The sequence below is a fragment of the Chiloscyllium plagiosum genome, unplaced genomic scaffold, assembly GCF_037043375.1.
Source record: "Chiloscyllium plagiosum isolate Xiang-an unplaced genomic scaffold, Cpla_swu_hap1 HiC_scaffold_6, whole genome shotgun sequence".
Classification (NCBI taxonomy): Eukaryota; Metazoa; Chordata; class Chondrichthyes; order Orectolobiformes; family Hemiscylliidae; genus Chiloscyllium; species Chiloscyllium plagiosum.
This window is the reverse complement of record NW_028270144.1, coordinates 113,755,379-113,768,389: the sequence shown is the minus strand read 5'-3', so window position 1 is coordinate 113,768,389 and position 13,011 is coordinate 113,755,379. Positions and strand designations below refer to the sequence as shown.

General features: G+C 39.0%; 1 protein-coding gene across 2 annotated transcripts in view; it reads right to left on the bottom strand.

The window, feature by feature from the left end:
- The window catches only part of nipa2 (NIPA magnesium transporter 2), a 38,774-nt gene that overhangs the window by 1,859 nt on the left and 23,904 nt on the right, over positions 1-13,011 (bottom strand). For both annotated transcript variants that reach the window (XM_043692299.2, XM_043692302.2), the window contains 4 exons: positions 8,533-8,737; positions 6,163-6,219; positions 3,767-3,857; positions 2,692-2,852 (listed from right to left, as the gene is read on the bottom strand). In XM_043692299.2, the coding sequence (XP_043548234.1) occupies positions 2,692-2,852; positions 3,767-3,857; positions 6,163-6,219; positions 8,533-8,671 (448 nt within the window). In that variant the 5' untranslated portion in view covers positions 8,672-8,737. The remainder of the gene's footprint in view (positions 1-2,691; positions 2,853-3,766; positions 3,858-6,162; positions 6,220-8,532; positions 8,738-13,011) is intronic.

Below are 13,011 nucleotides of genomic sequence, written 5' to 3'. Positions count from 1 at the left end.
AAAAAGTTGCCAACTCATCCATGCCAACCGGATATCCTGACCTAATCTAGTCCCATTTGCCAGCATATCCCTCTGAACCCTTCCAATTCATATTACAATCCAGATGCCTGTTAAATGTTGTAGCTGCACTAGCCTCCACCACTTCCTCTGACAGCTCGTTCTATACATGCTCCACCCTCTGCATGAAAAGGTTGCCCCTCAGGTCCCTTTTAAATCTGTCCCTTCTCATGTTAAACTTATACTCTCTAGTTTTGGATTCCTCGACCCCTGGGAAAAGACCTTATCTATTCACCCTATCCATGCCCCTTACGATTCTTTAAACCTGTAAAAGGCCACCCCCTCAGCCTCCGATGCTCCAGGGAAAACAGACCCAGTCTATCCAGCCTCTCCCTATAGCTCAAACCCTCCAACCCTCGCAACATCCTTATAAGTCTTTTCTGAACTCTCAAGTTTCACAACATTCTTCCTACAAGAGGGAGACCAGAATTGCATGCAGTATTCCAAAAGTGGCCTAACCGATGTCCTGTACAGCCACAACACAAACTACCAATTCCTATACACAATGCACTAATAAAGGCAAGCATACCAAACACCGCTTCCACTCTCCTATCTACCTGCAACTCCACTTTCAAGAACTAAGAACCTGTACAAAAAGGTCTCTTTGTTCAGCAACACTCTCCGGCAACTTCCATTAAGTTCATAAGTCCTGCCCTGATTTGCCTTTCCAATGTGCAGCATCTAACATTTACCTAATTTAAACTCCATCTGCTACTCCTCTCACCTTAAAGATATGCCCGCTAGTTTTAAAGCCCCCTCCCTTAGGGAAAAGACCTTTGCTACTCACCTTATCAATGCTCTTCATGATTTTATAAAGTTACCCCTCAACCTCCAATGCTCCAGTGAAAAATGTCCCAGCTCATCCAGCCTCTCCTTATAGCTCAAACCCTCCAGTCCTGGCAACATCCTTGTAAATATCTTCTGAATCCTCTCTAATTTAATAAAATCATTTCTATAATAGGACAATCAGAACTGTACTCAGTACTCCAAACATGGCTCACCAACATCCTATACAACCTCAATCTGACATCACACTCCTATACTGTACAGTCTGGGTGATGAAGGCAAGCATGCTAAATGCCTTCGTAACCACCCTGTCCAGCTGTGAAGCAACTTTCAAAGAACTATGCACCTGAAATCGCAGGTCTCTGTTTGACAACACTACCCAGGGCCCAACCATTAACTGTATAAGTCCTGCCCTTGTTCATCATACTAAAATGCAATACCTCCCATTTATCTAAATTAAACTCCATCTAAAAGACCTCAGTCCATTGGCTCAATAGTTCAAGACCCCTTTGTAATTATAGATAAGTTTCTTCACTGTCCATAATGCCACCAATTTTGGTGTCATCTGCAAACCTACTAGCCATGCCTCCTATTTGCTCCTTGACCGACATGAAATTCTCATCCTCGTATGTCAGTCCCTCCATGGCCCTGACCCGCTATCTCTAATCTCCTCCAGTCCCACAACAATCAAACTTCTGTGCTCTTTAAATGACTGATTCTTGCGATTCCAGATTTCCTTCACTTCTCTATTATCCAGCCCCTTGCTCAGGAAGTCCTCCCTAAAGTCTCTTTTCTCCTTTAAGTCAATCTTTAAACCCTACTGTTTTAGCCTATTTTTTGGTCACCTATCCTCATGCCCCCCTTTTGTGATTTACTGATAGATCTATCTTAATAACTATATCTCAAAGCTGTGACCATGATTCAACATTTGACCATGTTAATGACACTTTATAAATGTTATTCCAGCTGTCAGAAAGAAGAGTTTTGTCTCATTTCTCCATGAGGATAACAGGTCTATGGGTTGTGTCTGTTCTCATTCAAGTTAAGCAAATTTCCTCTCAAAGCAAATCACATTACCATATTTAAAATTATTACTATAGCCCTGATTATGGCCTTTATATAAAATGTCAAAACAAAAACAAACCAAGAGGTATTAAGTGAAAGGAAATTACTTATTGTTTTCGATTGCACTTTGTCTTATTTAGCTAATTTTAAGAAATTTGTATTCCCAGTTCTAACACCTTTCACCAACTTGGGGCATTGAAAAGTGCTCAGCAGCCAATTTACTACTTCTGAAGTGTAGTCACTGCCATTGTTTTACTACAAGGAAGGAAGGAAAAAGGCTAAACTGCTTATCGGAAGGTCCCAGAAGCAACAATCAGATAAACTGCCAGCTAATTTGGGAGGGGGGTGGGGGGGGTGGCAAGAGGAAAGAGAGAGAGAGAGAGAGAGAGAGAGATAGAATTAACTTTTCAAGTTTGATATGACTTTTCACAAGTACTCTCATCAAATTTCTAGCATCTTCAGTCCCTTACTTTTATTTGATTGTTTTTGATGTTGTTGGTTATTGGCCAGGACATGGGGATAATTCCCATAATCTTCCCAAGAATACAGACAGCATTTAGTTTCAATGCCTTATCTGATAGTCAGTGATTCTGTAAGCACAGTCCTTCCTCAATACTGCTTCTAGGAGTGTCACTGCTTAGATGTTCTACTCAAGATTCTGGACTGGAACTTGAACCCACAGCTTTTTGCTCAGAAACAAGGGTGCTACTCAATGAACCAAAGCTATGCCTTATTTAAATTAAATATGAAATAAATAGGCTAAAGTACAAGTGGATACTATACCTGGATCTTTAAGTTTAACGGCCATCTCCTGAATAGTTTCCACCTCTTCCTCTTGTGGAGCATGTATTACCATAACAGTAGAACCAACAATACTTAGAAAGCAACCAAGCTTGCCATGGAGGTTAAGTCTCTCATTCAGAAAGTAAGATGACAAGACAGCACTATGGAAACAGAACCCCAACATATAAGAGGAATTTAAATATTATGTTTGAAGCAAACTCAAAAACACCACAGTTATTTGACCACAATTAAAGTTCAAAAATTGTTCAGTACTGAGATTCAAGTGCCACAGGACAGGAGACACCAACAAAAAACTATGGCCATCTTTTGCCTACATTCATGCTGTTGTAGAGTTCACTCTTGCTTTGGAAGATGACAGATAGCACATTATATAAATATTAAAATACTGTGCAAGAGAGGGAAAATATTTTTCCCAAGATTAATGCACACAAATATGATCTCACCAAGGTAGAAAAGACATGTTTGTACCTGTAACCAGATGCCTTTTAGCTGCATCTCAATACTTAATTGAGCTAATTAACAGCTTCACCCTGATTGGGTACAGTCAGTCTACTGACAATTATGATAAGCAAATTTTCATTTGCTATGGACACTCATGGTTTGCACGTGGTCCAACGTGCATTAAAATACACTAAAATACATCAGCAATTAATAAGCTTTTAAGCCCTGTGTGTATTCAAGGAGCAGCCTGTACGTGCACAGATCAACATCCAGTCTGCTCCCAGATTCTGATTTGCCAAGTGTCTTTGCAGAGAGGAGCTATAATCTGTGCTCTGCTTTGAAGGAGACCCAAACCTGCCAGAGAGAAGCTACAGAACAACCTCGGTTATCCAAAAGTCAATTACCCGAATTTCAGATTATCCGATCAAGATCTCAAGGTCCCATAAAAACGTTATCCGAGCAAAATACTCCCCATCTGTCTTGTTCGGACAATAGAGGTTGTTCTCTATATGAAAATGTTGTAAACTGTAATTTCATATATTGATTGGGGGCCATATTTTACACTAAGATTTGTTACTTTTTTTCCTCTGATGTGCAGCAACAATATGCCTACCTTACGAGAACACTAAGAGCTCCCAATGGTGTCACTAACGTTGCTGGAGCAAAGGCATATGCAGCAAAGTTAGCAGCTTCTCCAGCACCCACTGCAATGAGACAAAGAAGTCAGTTAAAATTCTCGATATCTTTTAAGCTGCACTTTAACTTTAATAGCATGAAATGTATTATAATTTTATAAAACAACGAATAGCTGCAAAAATTACATTTGGCCTCAAATATTCCATCCTACTTATCTTGTGATATCAAGAATTTTTAAAAACCTTTCTAAATAGACAAAGACATTTATATCCTTGGGTGGGTACAAAGCAGAGCTGATATGACCTAAAAAGAAAGATTTGTATTTTTGTAACATTTTTCATGGTGACTAGATGTCTCAAAGCTTCTACAGCTAATAAAGTACAGTATTTTTAAAAAATGCTTCCCTTGTGATGAAACAAAGGCGGGATCCAATTTGTGCAAACACCCAAACAACAATGTGATGATAACCAGAGTGTCTATTTTTGGCTCCCTGGGACTATGGTGACTTTACCTCTTGCGAGGTTGATTGAGGAATAAATATTGGTAAAAGCACCAGGGATTAACTCTACCATCCTTCTTTGAAATTATACACACCATCCGAGCAGGCTGAGAGCATGGTTTAAGCATCTCATTTAATAGATGGCACCTCCATCAAAGCATCATGCTCACAGTACTACAGTGGAGTGACAGCCTTGACTTTTAGACCCTAGTGCTGTACTTGAAACCAGAAACTAGTGACTCCCAGGCCTAATTAAAATAGCAAAGCACAAAATCTGCATTTAGCTTGAAATTATTCAATCCTACACAGCGAACAGAGTATTAAAAGTAATTTTATAATAACATGACAACATTTTGTTTACAGTCACAAATTACAGCAATTATGTTCAAACAAGACTTAGTGAGTAATCAAAGCTTGATTTACAATTCAGATTAAACTGGAACATTTTCAATGTCTAACACAATCGTTAAAACTGCTTTACAAAACATCCATAATGTACAGCATTAACTCTTAAAATAGTTTCAAATTGGTATGAAACAGTTATGTAAATAGCAGGCTAAATAGCAACCAATTTCATTGAATCCCTACATTGTGGAAACATTCAGCCCATCATGTTTACACCAACCCCACCCCCCCAAAAAGCATTCCATTCAGATCCAACCCTCTACCTGTAACCATTTATTTCCCATTGCTAACCCACCGAGCCTGCACATCCCTGGACACTATGGGCAATTTAGCACAGCCAATGCACCTAACCTGCATATCTTTGGCCTGTGCAAGGAAATCACAACAACCAGAGGAAACCCACGCAGACACAGGGAGGATGTACAAACTCAACACACACAATTGCCTGAGGATGGAATCAAACCTGGGCCCATGGTGCTATGAGGCAGCAGTGCAAACCACTGAGCCACCGTTTTGCCCTTTAATCCAAGGCATTTCCTAGACTGGAGCCTTTGTTTTTAAGTTAAATGAACTGAGCGCGGTTGCACAGAAATTTCCTGAGTAATTCTAGATTAGAAAGGGGAGAATAAGACTATGGTTGATATTCCACCTCAGATATAACCTCCCACACCCCTTCAATTCCCTTAGTATTCAAGTCGGTTGATGTCATACTCAAAAACACAATGGTGGAGCATCTGCCCTCCTGTACAACAGAGCATTCCAAGATTCACAGACTGAAGACATTTTCCCTCATCTCACTCCTAAATGCCAATGTACCCCACTTTCTAGACTCCCTAAGCTGAAGAAAATACTGTTCTCACATCAATCTTGCTAAGCAGTATCTCAATAATTTTGTATAGTTTAATGAGATCATCTCTCACTAAGGAATAATCTACTCCGCTCATGGGATAATCCCTTTAGTCCAGGAATAAGCCTAGTGAACCTCTCCTATAATTCCTCCAAATCAAATATGCTGTGCTTTAAATAAGATGACAACATTCCAGTCTTGGCCTTCCAATCTTCCTATGTAATTGCAGTAAGACTTTCTTACTTCATTCCCTTTGTAATAGAGGCTTAAAATACCATTTGCTTTTCTAATTGCTATTACCTGCATGTTAACTTTCTGTGATTCATATACAAAGGCCCCCAGATACATTTGAAAACCATTATTTCCTAAGCTGCCACTTCTAAAAAATACATATTCTCCTTTTTTCAAAGTGAATAACTTCACATTTCTGCACATGATATTCTGCCTGTTCTTGCCCACTCATTTCTTCTTAAAAAAAGGCTTTTGTTGCATCTTTGCATTCTCCTGACTGCTTACTTTCAGACTGATATTTGAGAAATTAATAGTTTCATGAAAAAAATGAGAGAGCGCGCGCGCCAGCCGAGTCCATTAATCAGAGAACCCACATTGCTGTCATACTTACTTGACAACAGTCCAGCCCACCATAGCCACTCTTTGAGATATGCATGCCCTCCCTGACCTGTGGGTTCACAGAAGAAAAAAATTGCATAGAAATAATTAAATAATCAACAATAATTCTAGTTTAGAAAGACATTTCTACGAATAAGCAGGCACAGATTGTGAGGCAGTGTACATTATCTGAAAGTAGCAACATGCTGACAACATCTCATTCTTCTTCCTGTTTCTTATCTCCATCATTTCCAATACACTGATCAAAGGTTAGTCTCAAATTTCCATTTAGTTAAAAATTACACAACACCAGATTATAATTTTGTTGGACTATAACCTGGTGTGGAGAGATTTTTAACATTGCCCACCCCATTCCAACACTGGCATCTCCACATCTTGATTTCCATTCAGGAGATTTTATAATCACCTACCTCAGTTTATTTTTGAGGAAATCTTTTCTAATGCTACTGATCCTCTTCATGCCAGTGAAACTGGAGTTGCTGACAAAAGGAGCAAGCACAGTTTCACTTCACATACCGAATGGACTTAGGTTTCTCCTTTAGATTATCCTTTGAAACTACTCTAGAAAAAGCTATGCTCATGCTGAAATACCAGTGACATGAACACCAGACATCATATGATACTTCAACACCTAGGTTTGTCTCATTGTGTGAACTTATTGCATATTGACAAACAGCATGATATTGTGTATTTCACAGCTAAGCATATCCTTCCCTCTCTTCATCCTGGCTGATATTTTGTAATCTTAGCACACAGATGCTGGAGTTAATTATACTACCATCCCAACTGAGCAGCTAACTGAAAACAGACGAGGGATCAAAAACAAGACCAGTCTGGACTGTCATTACTTTTATACTCCAGACTGTGAATTAATCAAAGACTGTCTGAAGTGGTCCTTCCAATGGAAGCAAAGATAGTAAATAGACCCATCATCAGACAAATTAAAGGTGATCTCAGAATTGACAATTTAAATGATGTACTGATGAGTGAAAAGAACTCCTGGGTGCGTGTGTACACGTGCACGCGTGCACGTTTGCGCATGTGTGCACGTGTATAAAATATATCTTTGAAGGAGACAGAACAAACCTAGAACATTGTTTTGACAGCATAAAGAATCCTTAGCTTTATAAACCAAGGGATAGAATACAACTACAAAGCAAGTATGACAGTCTCATTGTAGCCACCACACTTTAAGAAGCAAGTTCTAGGCCTCAGAGAATGCAGAGATGATTTACTAGGACTAGTAATTCAGGCTTCAGTTATGTAGAGAGATTAGAGAAGCAGGAAATGTTCTCTTTAGAATTGAGAAGGCAAATGGAAGATTTGTTCAAATAAGAGTTGTTTATTGAACAATTCGGTACATAAATGAGAAAGGTTTTTTTGATTGCACAATAATAACCTACAATTAGAAAATGAGCCAGATTAAGAAAAAAAATGTACAGGAATTCCAAGGATGCAGTACCATGAATGTGATTGAAAGCAATTTTAATAGTTGTTTTCAAAGTGGAATTTGATCATTTGTAGGAGAAAACTTTGAACTATGTGGATAAAGCATTGAGATGAGATTAACTACATAGCCCTTTCAAGAAGCTGGCATAGGTACAATAAAACAAATGGCTTCCTTGTGTTGCATCATATTATGAAGAGATGTCTCCAACTAAGTTGCCAGATAAAACATAGTGCAGCATAAATTCATTATGTCTTAAGGTGCAGAATGAACTTTCAGCATTCACCATTTGGCCAACTGCGTTTTCACACAAGATAAATTGTCACAGCCATAATTATTCAAAACGAGTGACATTACATCAGAAAGTACCATGTGCATATGAAAATAAAACTGGATTTTAAAACATTATTTACAGGGGTAACACCGACAACACCACATTTAACATAGTTAAAAATCACACGACACCAGGTTATAGTCCAACAGGTTTAATTGGAAGCACTAGCTTTCGGAGCGACGCTCCTTCATCAGGTGATTGTCACAACCACCTGATGAAGGAGTGTCGCTCCAAAAGCTAGTGCGCTTCCAATTAAACCTGTTGGACTATAACCTGGTGTTGTGTGATTTTTAACTTTGTACACCCCAGTCCAACACCGGCATCTCTGAATCATGACATTTAACATAGCTACCCTCAGAAGATGGTGCAGGAATAGTGAATCAAAACAACTTCATTTCGCATATTAGAATTTTATTAGAATATAAGAGCTCGGAGCAGGAGTAAGCTGTGCAATAAGATCATGGCTGATCTTTTCATGGACTGAGATTCACTTACCCGCGCTCTCACTAAATCCCTTAATTCCTTTATTGTTCAAAAAAATCTACCTTATTAGAGGAATTCTGTTGTAAATAAAATCTCACCTGCTCGCATTGACCCTTTTTTGGCCAGTCGAAGGAGACCTTTCTTTTTCAAGATGAAACTCCCTCCAATAAATATGCTGGAGCTAATAGCTAATGCCAAGCCAACATAAAAGTCATATTTTCCTCTTTCCTGGCCCATTCTTCTTGGTACTGGCAAGCAGGGGTTTATCACATTAAGGACCAAACACAGTATTCCCCACTAGGACTGAGACAAACAAGTAAGGGTTATAAGTAGAGCTATGATCAAAAACAAACATAATAATAGGTTAATATATTTCACATAGAAATGTATCAAAGGTAGAACACAAGAAACATTGTTCCCTGAGGTTTATTTAGGATCTTGTTTTGACACATACCCTCTTAATTATAGGTAGACACTATTACTGTATGTGCAATCAGATATATCCAAAATACACTGCAGACTTTAATAGTCTTGTGTGAATTCAATTAATAAACTGGATGTGAATTTCTCTGAATTGAATTAAATAAGAAAAGTACATTTATTTTCAAAAGGAAACACTACTGCATATTTCCAAAGTTTTCTTGCTAAACTGTTAATATTTGAACACAAGCCAATGAGTGGCCATGACCCCGATGAATTGTGGAGCATAGAACATCGAACAATACTGCGCAGAACAGGCCCTTCGGCCGTTGATGTTGTGCCGGCCTGCGAACTAATCTAAGCCCATCCTCCTACACTACCCCAACATCATCCATATGCTTATCCAAGGATTGTTTAAATCTCCCTCAGGGAGAAGCAAATGGGACTGCAGATACGGGAGAGTCGAATTTGAAGAGTGTGGCGCTGGAAAAGCACAGGTCTGGTGAGAGTCGATGTTTCGGGCATAAGCTCTTCATCACGAAATGATGAATCAGGCGCTTTTGCAGTGCCACCCTTATCGAATGAATCATGGAGCAGGCTTGAAGGACCAAATGTCCCTGAAATTCATAATGAGATTTCAGCAGAATCAGAAAACCAGTTATCACTCATCTAACATGTTTTTCCACTTTTCACACACTTTGGTTTACACAAGCAGAGACACAGACAAATATGTTTCCTGTGCAAAGCATAGACAATTCTGAATATGGCATCTTCACTTCCTTTAGTTAACAACTGTGCTGGAGGGGAACATAAGAAATGGTATGCTATGAAGTAATTAGCAGTATGACGAAAAGGAAAATACATTAACATGCGTGCTCACCAGTTAACATCCCTTGTGCCTTTTCACTTTCATAAATACCCAGAGCAAATTTAATGAGTGAGTGAACAAATGAGCAAGACATCCCAAGTCTCAAGAGATTTTAAACTGAGTTATCTCACCCTTAATGTCAAGAACGAGAGAAAGAAAATAAATAGAAATAAAGGTTCGACAAGATAAAAAAGTATTTTTAATTTCTTACTGTAAACTCCCAACCAGAACACAACGAAAAATTATACAAACAAAATAAAGCAGGTGCTGACAACTTGAAATAGAAAATATTGGAAAATACTCAGCAGGTTTATCTGTATCCACAGGGAAGGAAACAAAATTAATCATTCAGGTCAACGACCTTTCATCCGACTGGGTAAAATTAGAAATGGAAACAATTTGAAGTGCATGAAAAGAAGTGGAGAGGGTTATAGAGAGCACAAAAGGAGTGGCACGTGATAGGGTGGAAGACAGGAGAGATCAAATGATAAAAGAGGTGAATGGGAAGGATCAAACTAAGTTGTAAAGGAGCAGGTTGAGAAACAATAGGTGCATCGAGAGGTGGTGTGAATACTGCACAGCTGCTATCTCAAAGCAAAACTAAAAGGAGGAATGAGAGTAAAACCAAGACTCGCCCACATCTTCCACTCCTTTAACTTCAGTATTCAAATTATTATGCCCTACTATTTCTACCAACCGAAAGCAAGGCCATTGCTAAACAGATTTTTTTCACAGCATCTCAGCATTCCAAAGAAACCATTTCCTTCACAACAATGGTGCACTGCTTGACCATCCCAATACCCCAACCTTTCTTGTGGCATATTTCTATGCAAGAGCAGGAAATGCAAATCCTGCCCTTTTTCCTATATCCCTCTCTTCACTGCCACAGGCCCTAAACATCCCATCGAGGTGAAACAGCAATACACGTGCACTTCTTTCAACTTGGCACACTATATTCACTGCTCACAACATGTCCTGTTCTCAATGAGACACCAAATGAGGATTCAGTGATGGTTTGAAAGAACATTTCTATAAGGTTCACAAATATAATCTCAATTAGGCACTTCCAAACCTTCTGGCCTCAGCGAGTTCAACGATTTCAGACCATAATTTCTTCCCCAAATTTATTTCCTTTGGTTTGTAGATTTCATTCTGTTACAACCAGGTGAATCAACTTTCTCACAGGACTCTCAACTCTCAGAGAAGAAATTCCTCCTCACCTCAGTCTTAATATGGTAACCCATTATGCCCTCTGGTCCTAGATTCTCTCATGAAGGAAATCAGCCTTCCAGCATTGACCCTGTCAAGCCCCTTTAGAATCCTTTTTAAGCAAATGTTTTATTAACGTGCACTTATGGAACCAGGGATGTGCTGGATTGATCAAGAGGTCCACATAATCAACGTAAAAACATACACTAAGTAACAGAAACGTGATTCAGTGGGTATACATATCATTGATATATTTTATTTACAACATAAATTACAAATAATAATGTAACTTTGCCTGAAATAAAACTTACTGGCAGAGAGCCTTGTCGCTCTCAAGTGACTACTCTAACATTGTGGTAAATTGTAATATTTAAGGATAAATTTATGAGAGCTTAAATCAACTGCTGATATTTTGAGTGGCCATTCAGTTGAATAAGTATATTTACATTTTGGTAAATAAATTTAAAAACTATAATAATGGGCAGAATAATTATAGCAGTAAGCTTCGTAGTATTTGAAGTATATAATTTTTCTCGGTTTATCAAGCGTGCTGGTTAAAATGATGTTTGCTGTATTTCAATCAGATGCTCTCTCATTCTTCTAAACTCCAGTGAATGAAGTGCCAACCCATTTAGCCTTTGATCAATATCAGCGATCATCCTCGTCAACCTTCTCTGAACTGTCTCCAATGAAATCTCTTTCCTCAGAAAAGGGGACCAAAACTGTTCATAGTACTCCAGATGTGCCTCACTAGCAACTTGTACAGTTGCAGTACGGCTTCCCTACTCTTGTACTCCAACCCCTTGGAAATAAGGATCAACATTCCACGAGTCTCCCTGATTAATTGCTGCACCTATGTGCTAGCTTTCACTGTTTGGTGCACAAATACCTCCAAGTCCTTTTGTGCTGCAGCTTTCTACAGTCTTTTTCAAATTTAAATACTACTTAAATTATTTAGTTAATTAAATATTATTTTAATTCAAGAATTATTTTGCTCTATCTTCCAAGTTGAATGCCACATTTTCCAACATTATACACCATTTGCCAACTTTTTGTTGAATTACTTATTAACCTCTTTCTCTAAACTGTTCTTAAACACCTTTGCAACTTGCCTTTCCACCTATTTTTGTCTTATCTGCAAATCTGACAATAGCACATTTGCTCCTTTCCTCCAAGGCATTAATATATTTTTAAACAGTTGCCCCAGTACTGACCCCGGGGCAACTCCACTGGTTACAGGTTCCCAACCTGTAAAAGTACCCCTTATCTCCACTTGCTGCCTCCTGACCATTAACCAATTCTCTATCCACACCATACATTAATTCCAATACCATGGGTTCTTCGGATTTTTGTGAGGTACGTTGTCAAATGCCTTCTGGAAGTCCAAATATAACATCTCCACTGAATTCACTCTGTCCACTCTGGTTCATACTTCTTCAAAAAACTAAGTTAGTCAGATACTATTTCCCTTTCAATAGCCACATTTCCCTTTCAATAGCTGACTCTGCTTAATTTGATTATAATTTGCCAAATCTATTATTACTTTCTCAATAATTTATTACAATATTTTTCCAACAATCGAACTAATCTGCCTACAGTTACCTGCTTTCTGCCTTTTTTTTTTAAAATAGGGGTGTCACACTGGTAGTTTTCCAATATTCTGGCACTTCTCCAGAATTCACAGATTTTTGGAGAATTACAATCAGCGCACTATCTCTAGCTATTTTTAGGATCCTAGGATGCAAACCATCAGGACCAGGAAGCCTATCTTTAAGGAGAAAGTGAGGTCTGCAGATGCTGGAGATCAAAGTTGAAACTTTATTGCTGGAACAGCACAGCAGGTCAGGCAGCATCCAGGGAACAGGAGATTCGACGTTTCGGGCACAGGCCCTTCTTCAGGAATGAGCAGAGAGTGTTCAGCAGGAGAAGATAAAAGGTAGGGAGGAGGGACTTGGAGGAGGGGCGTTGGAAATGTGATAGGTGGAAAGAGGTCAAGGTGAGGGTGATAGGTCGGAGTAGGATGGAGGCGGAGAGGTCAAGAAGAAGACTGCAGGTCAGGAAGGCGGTGCCGGGCTGGAGG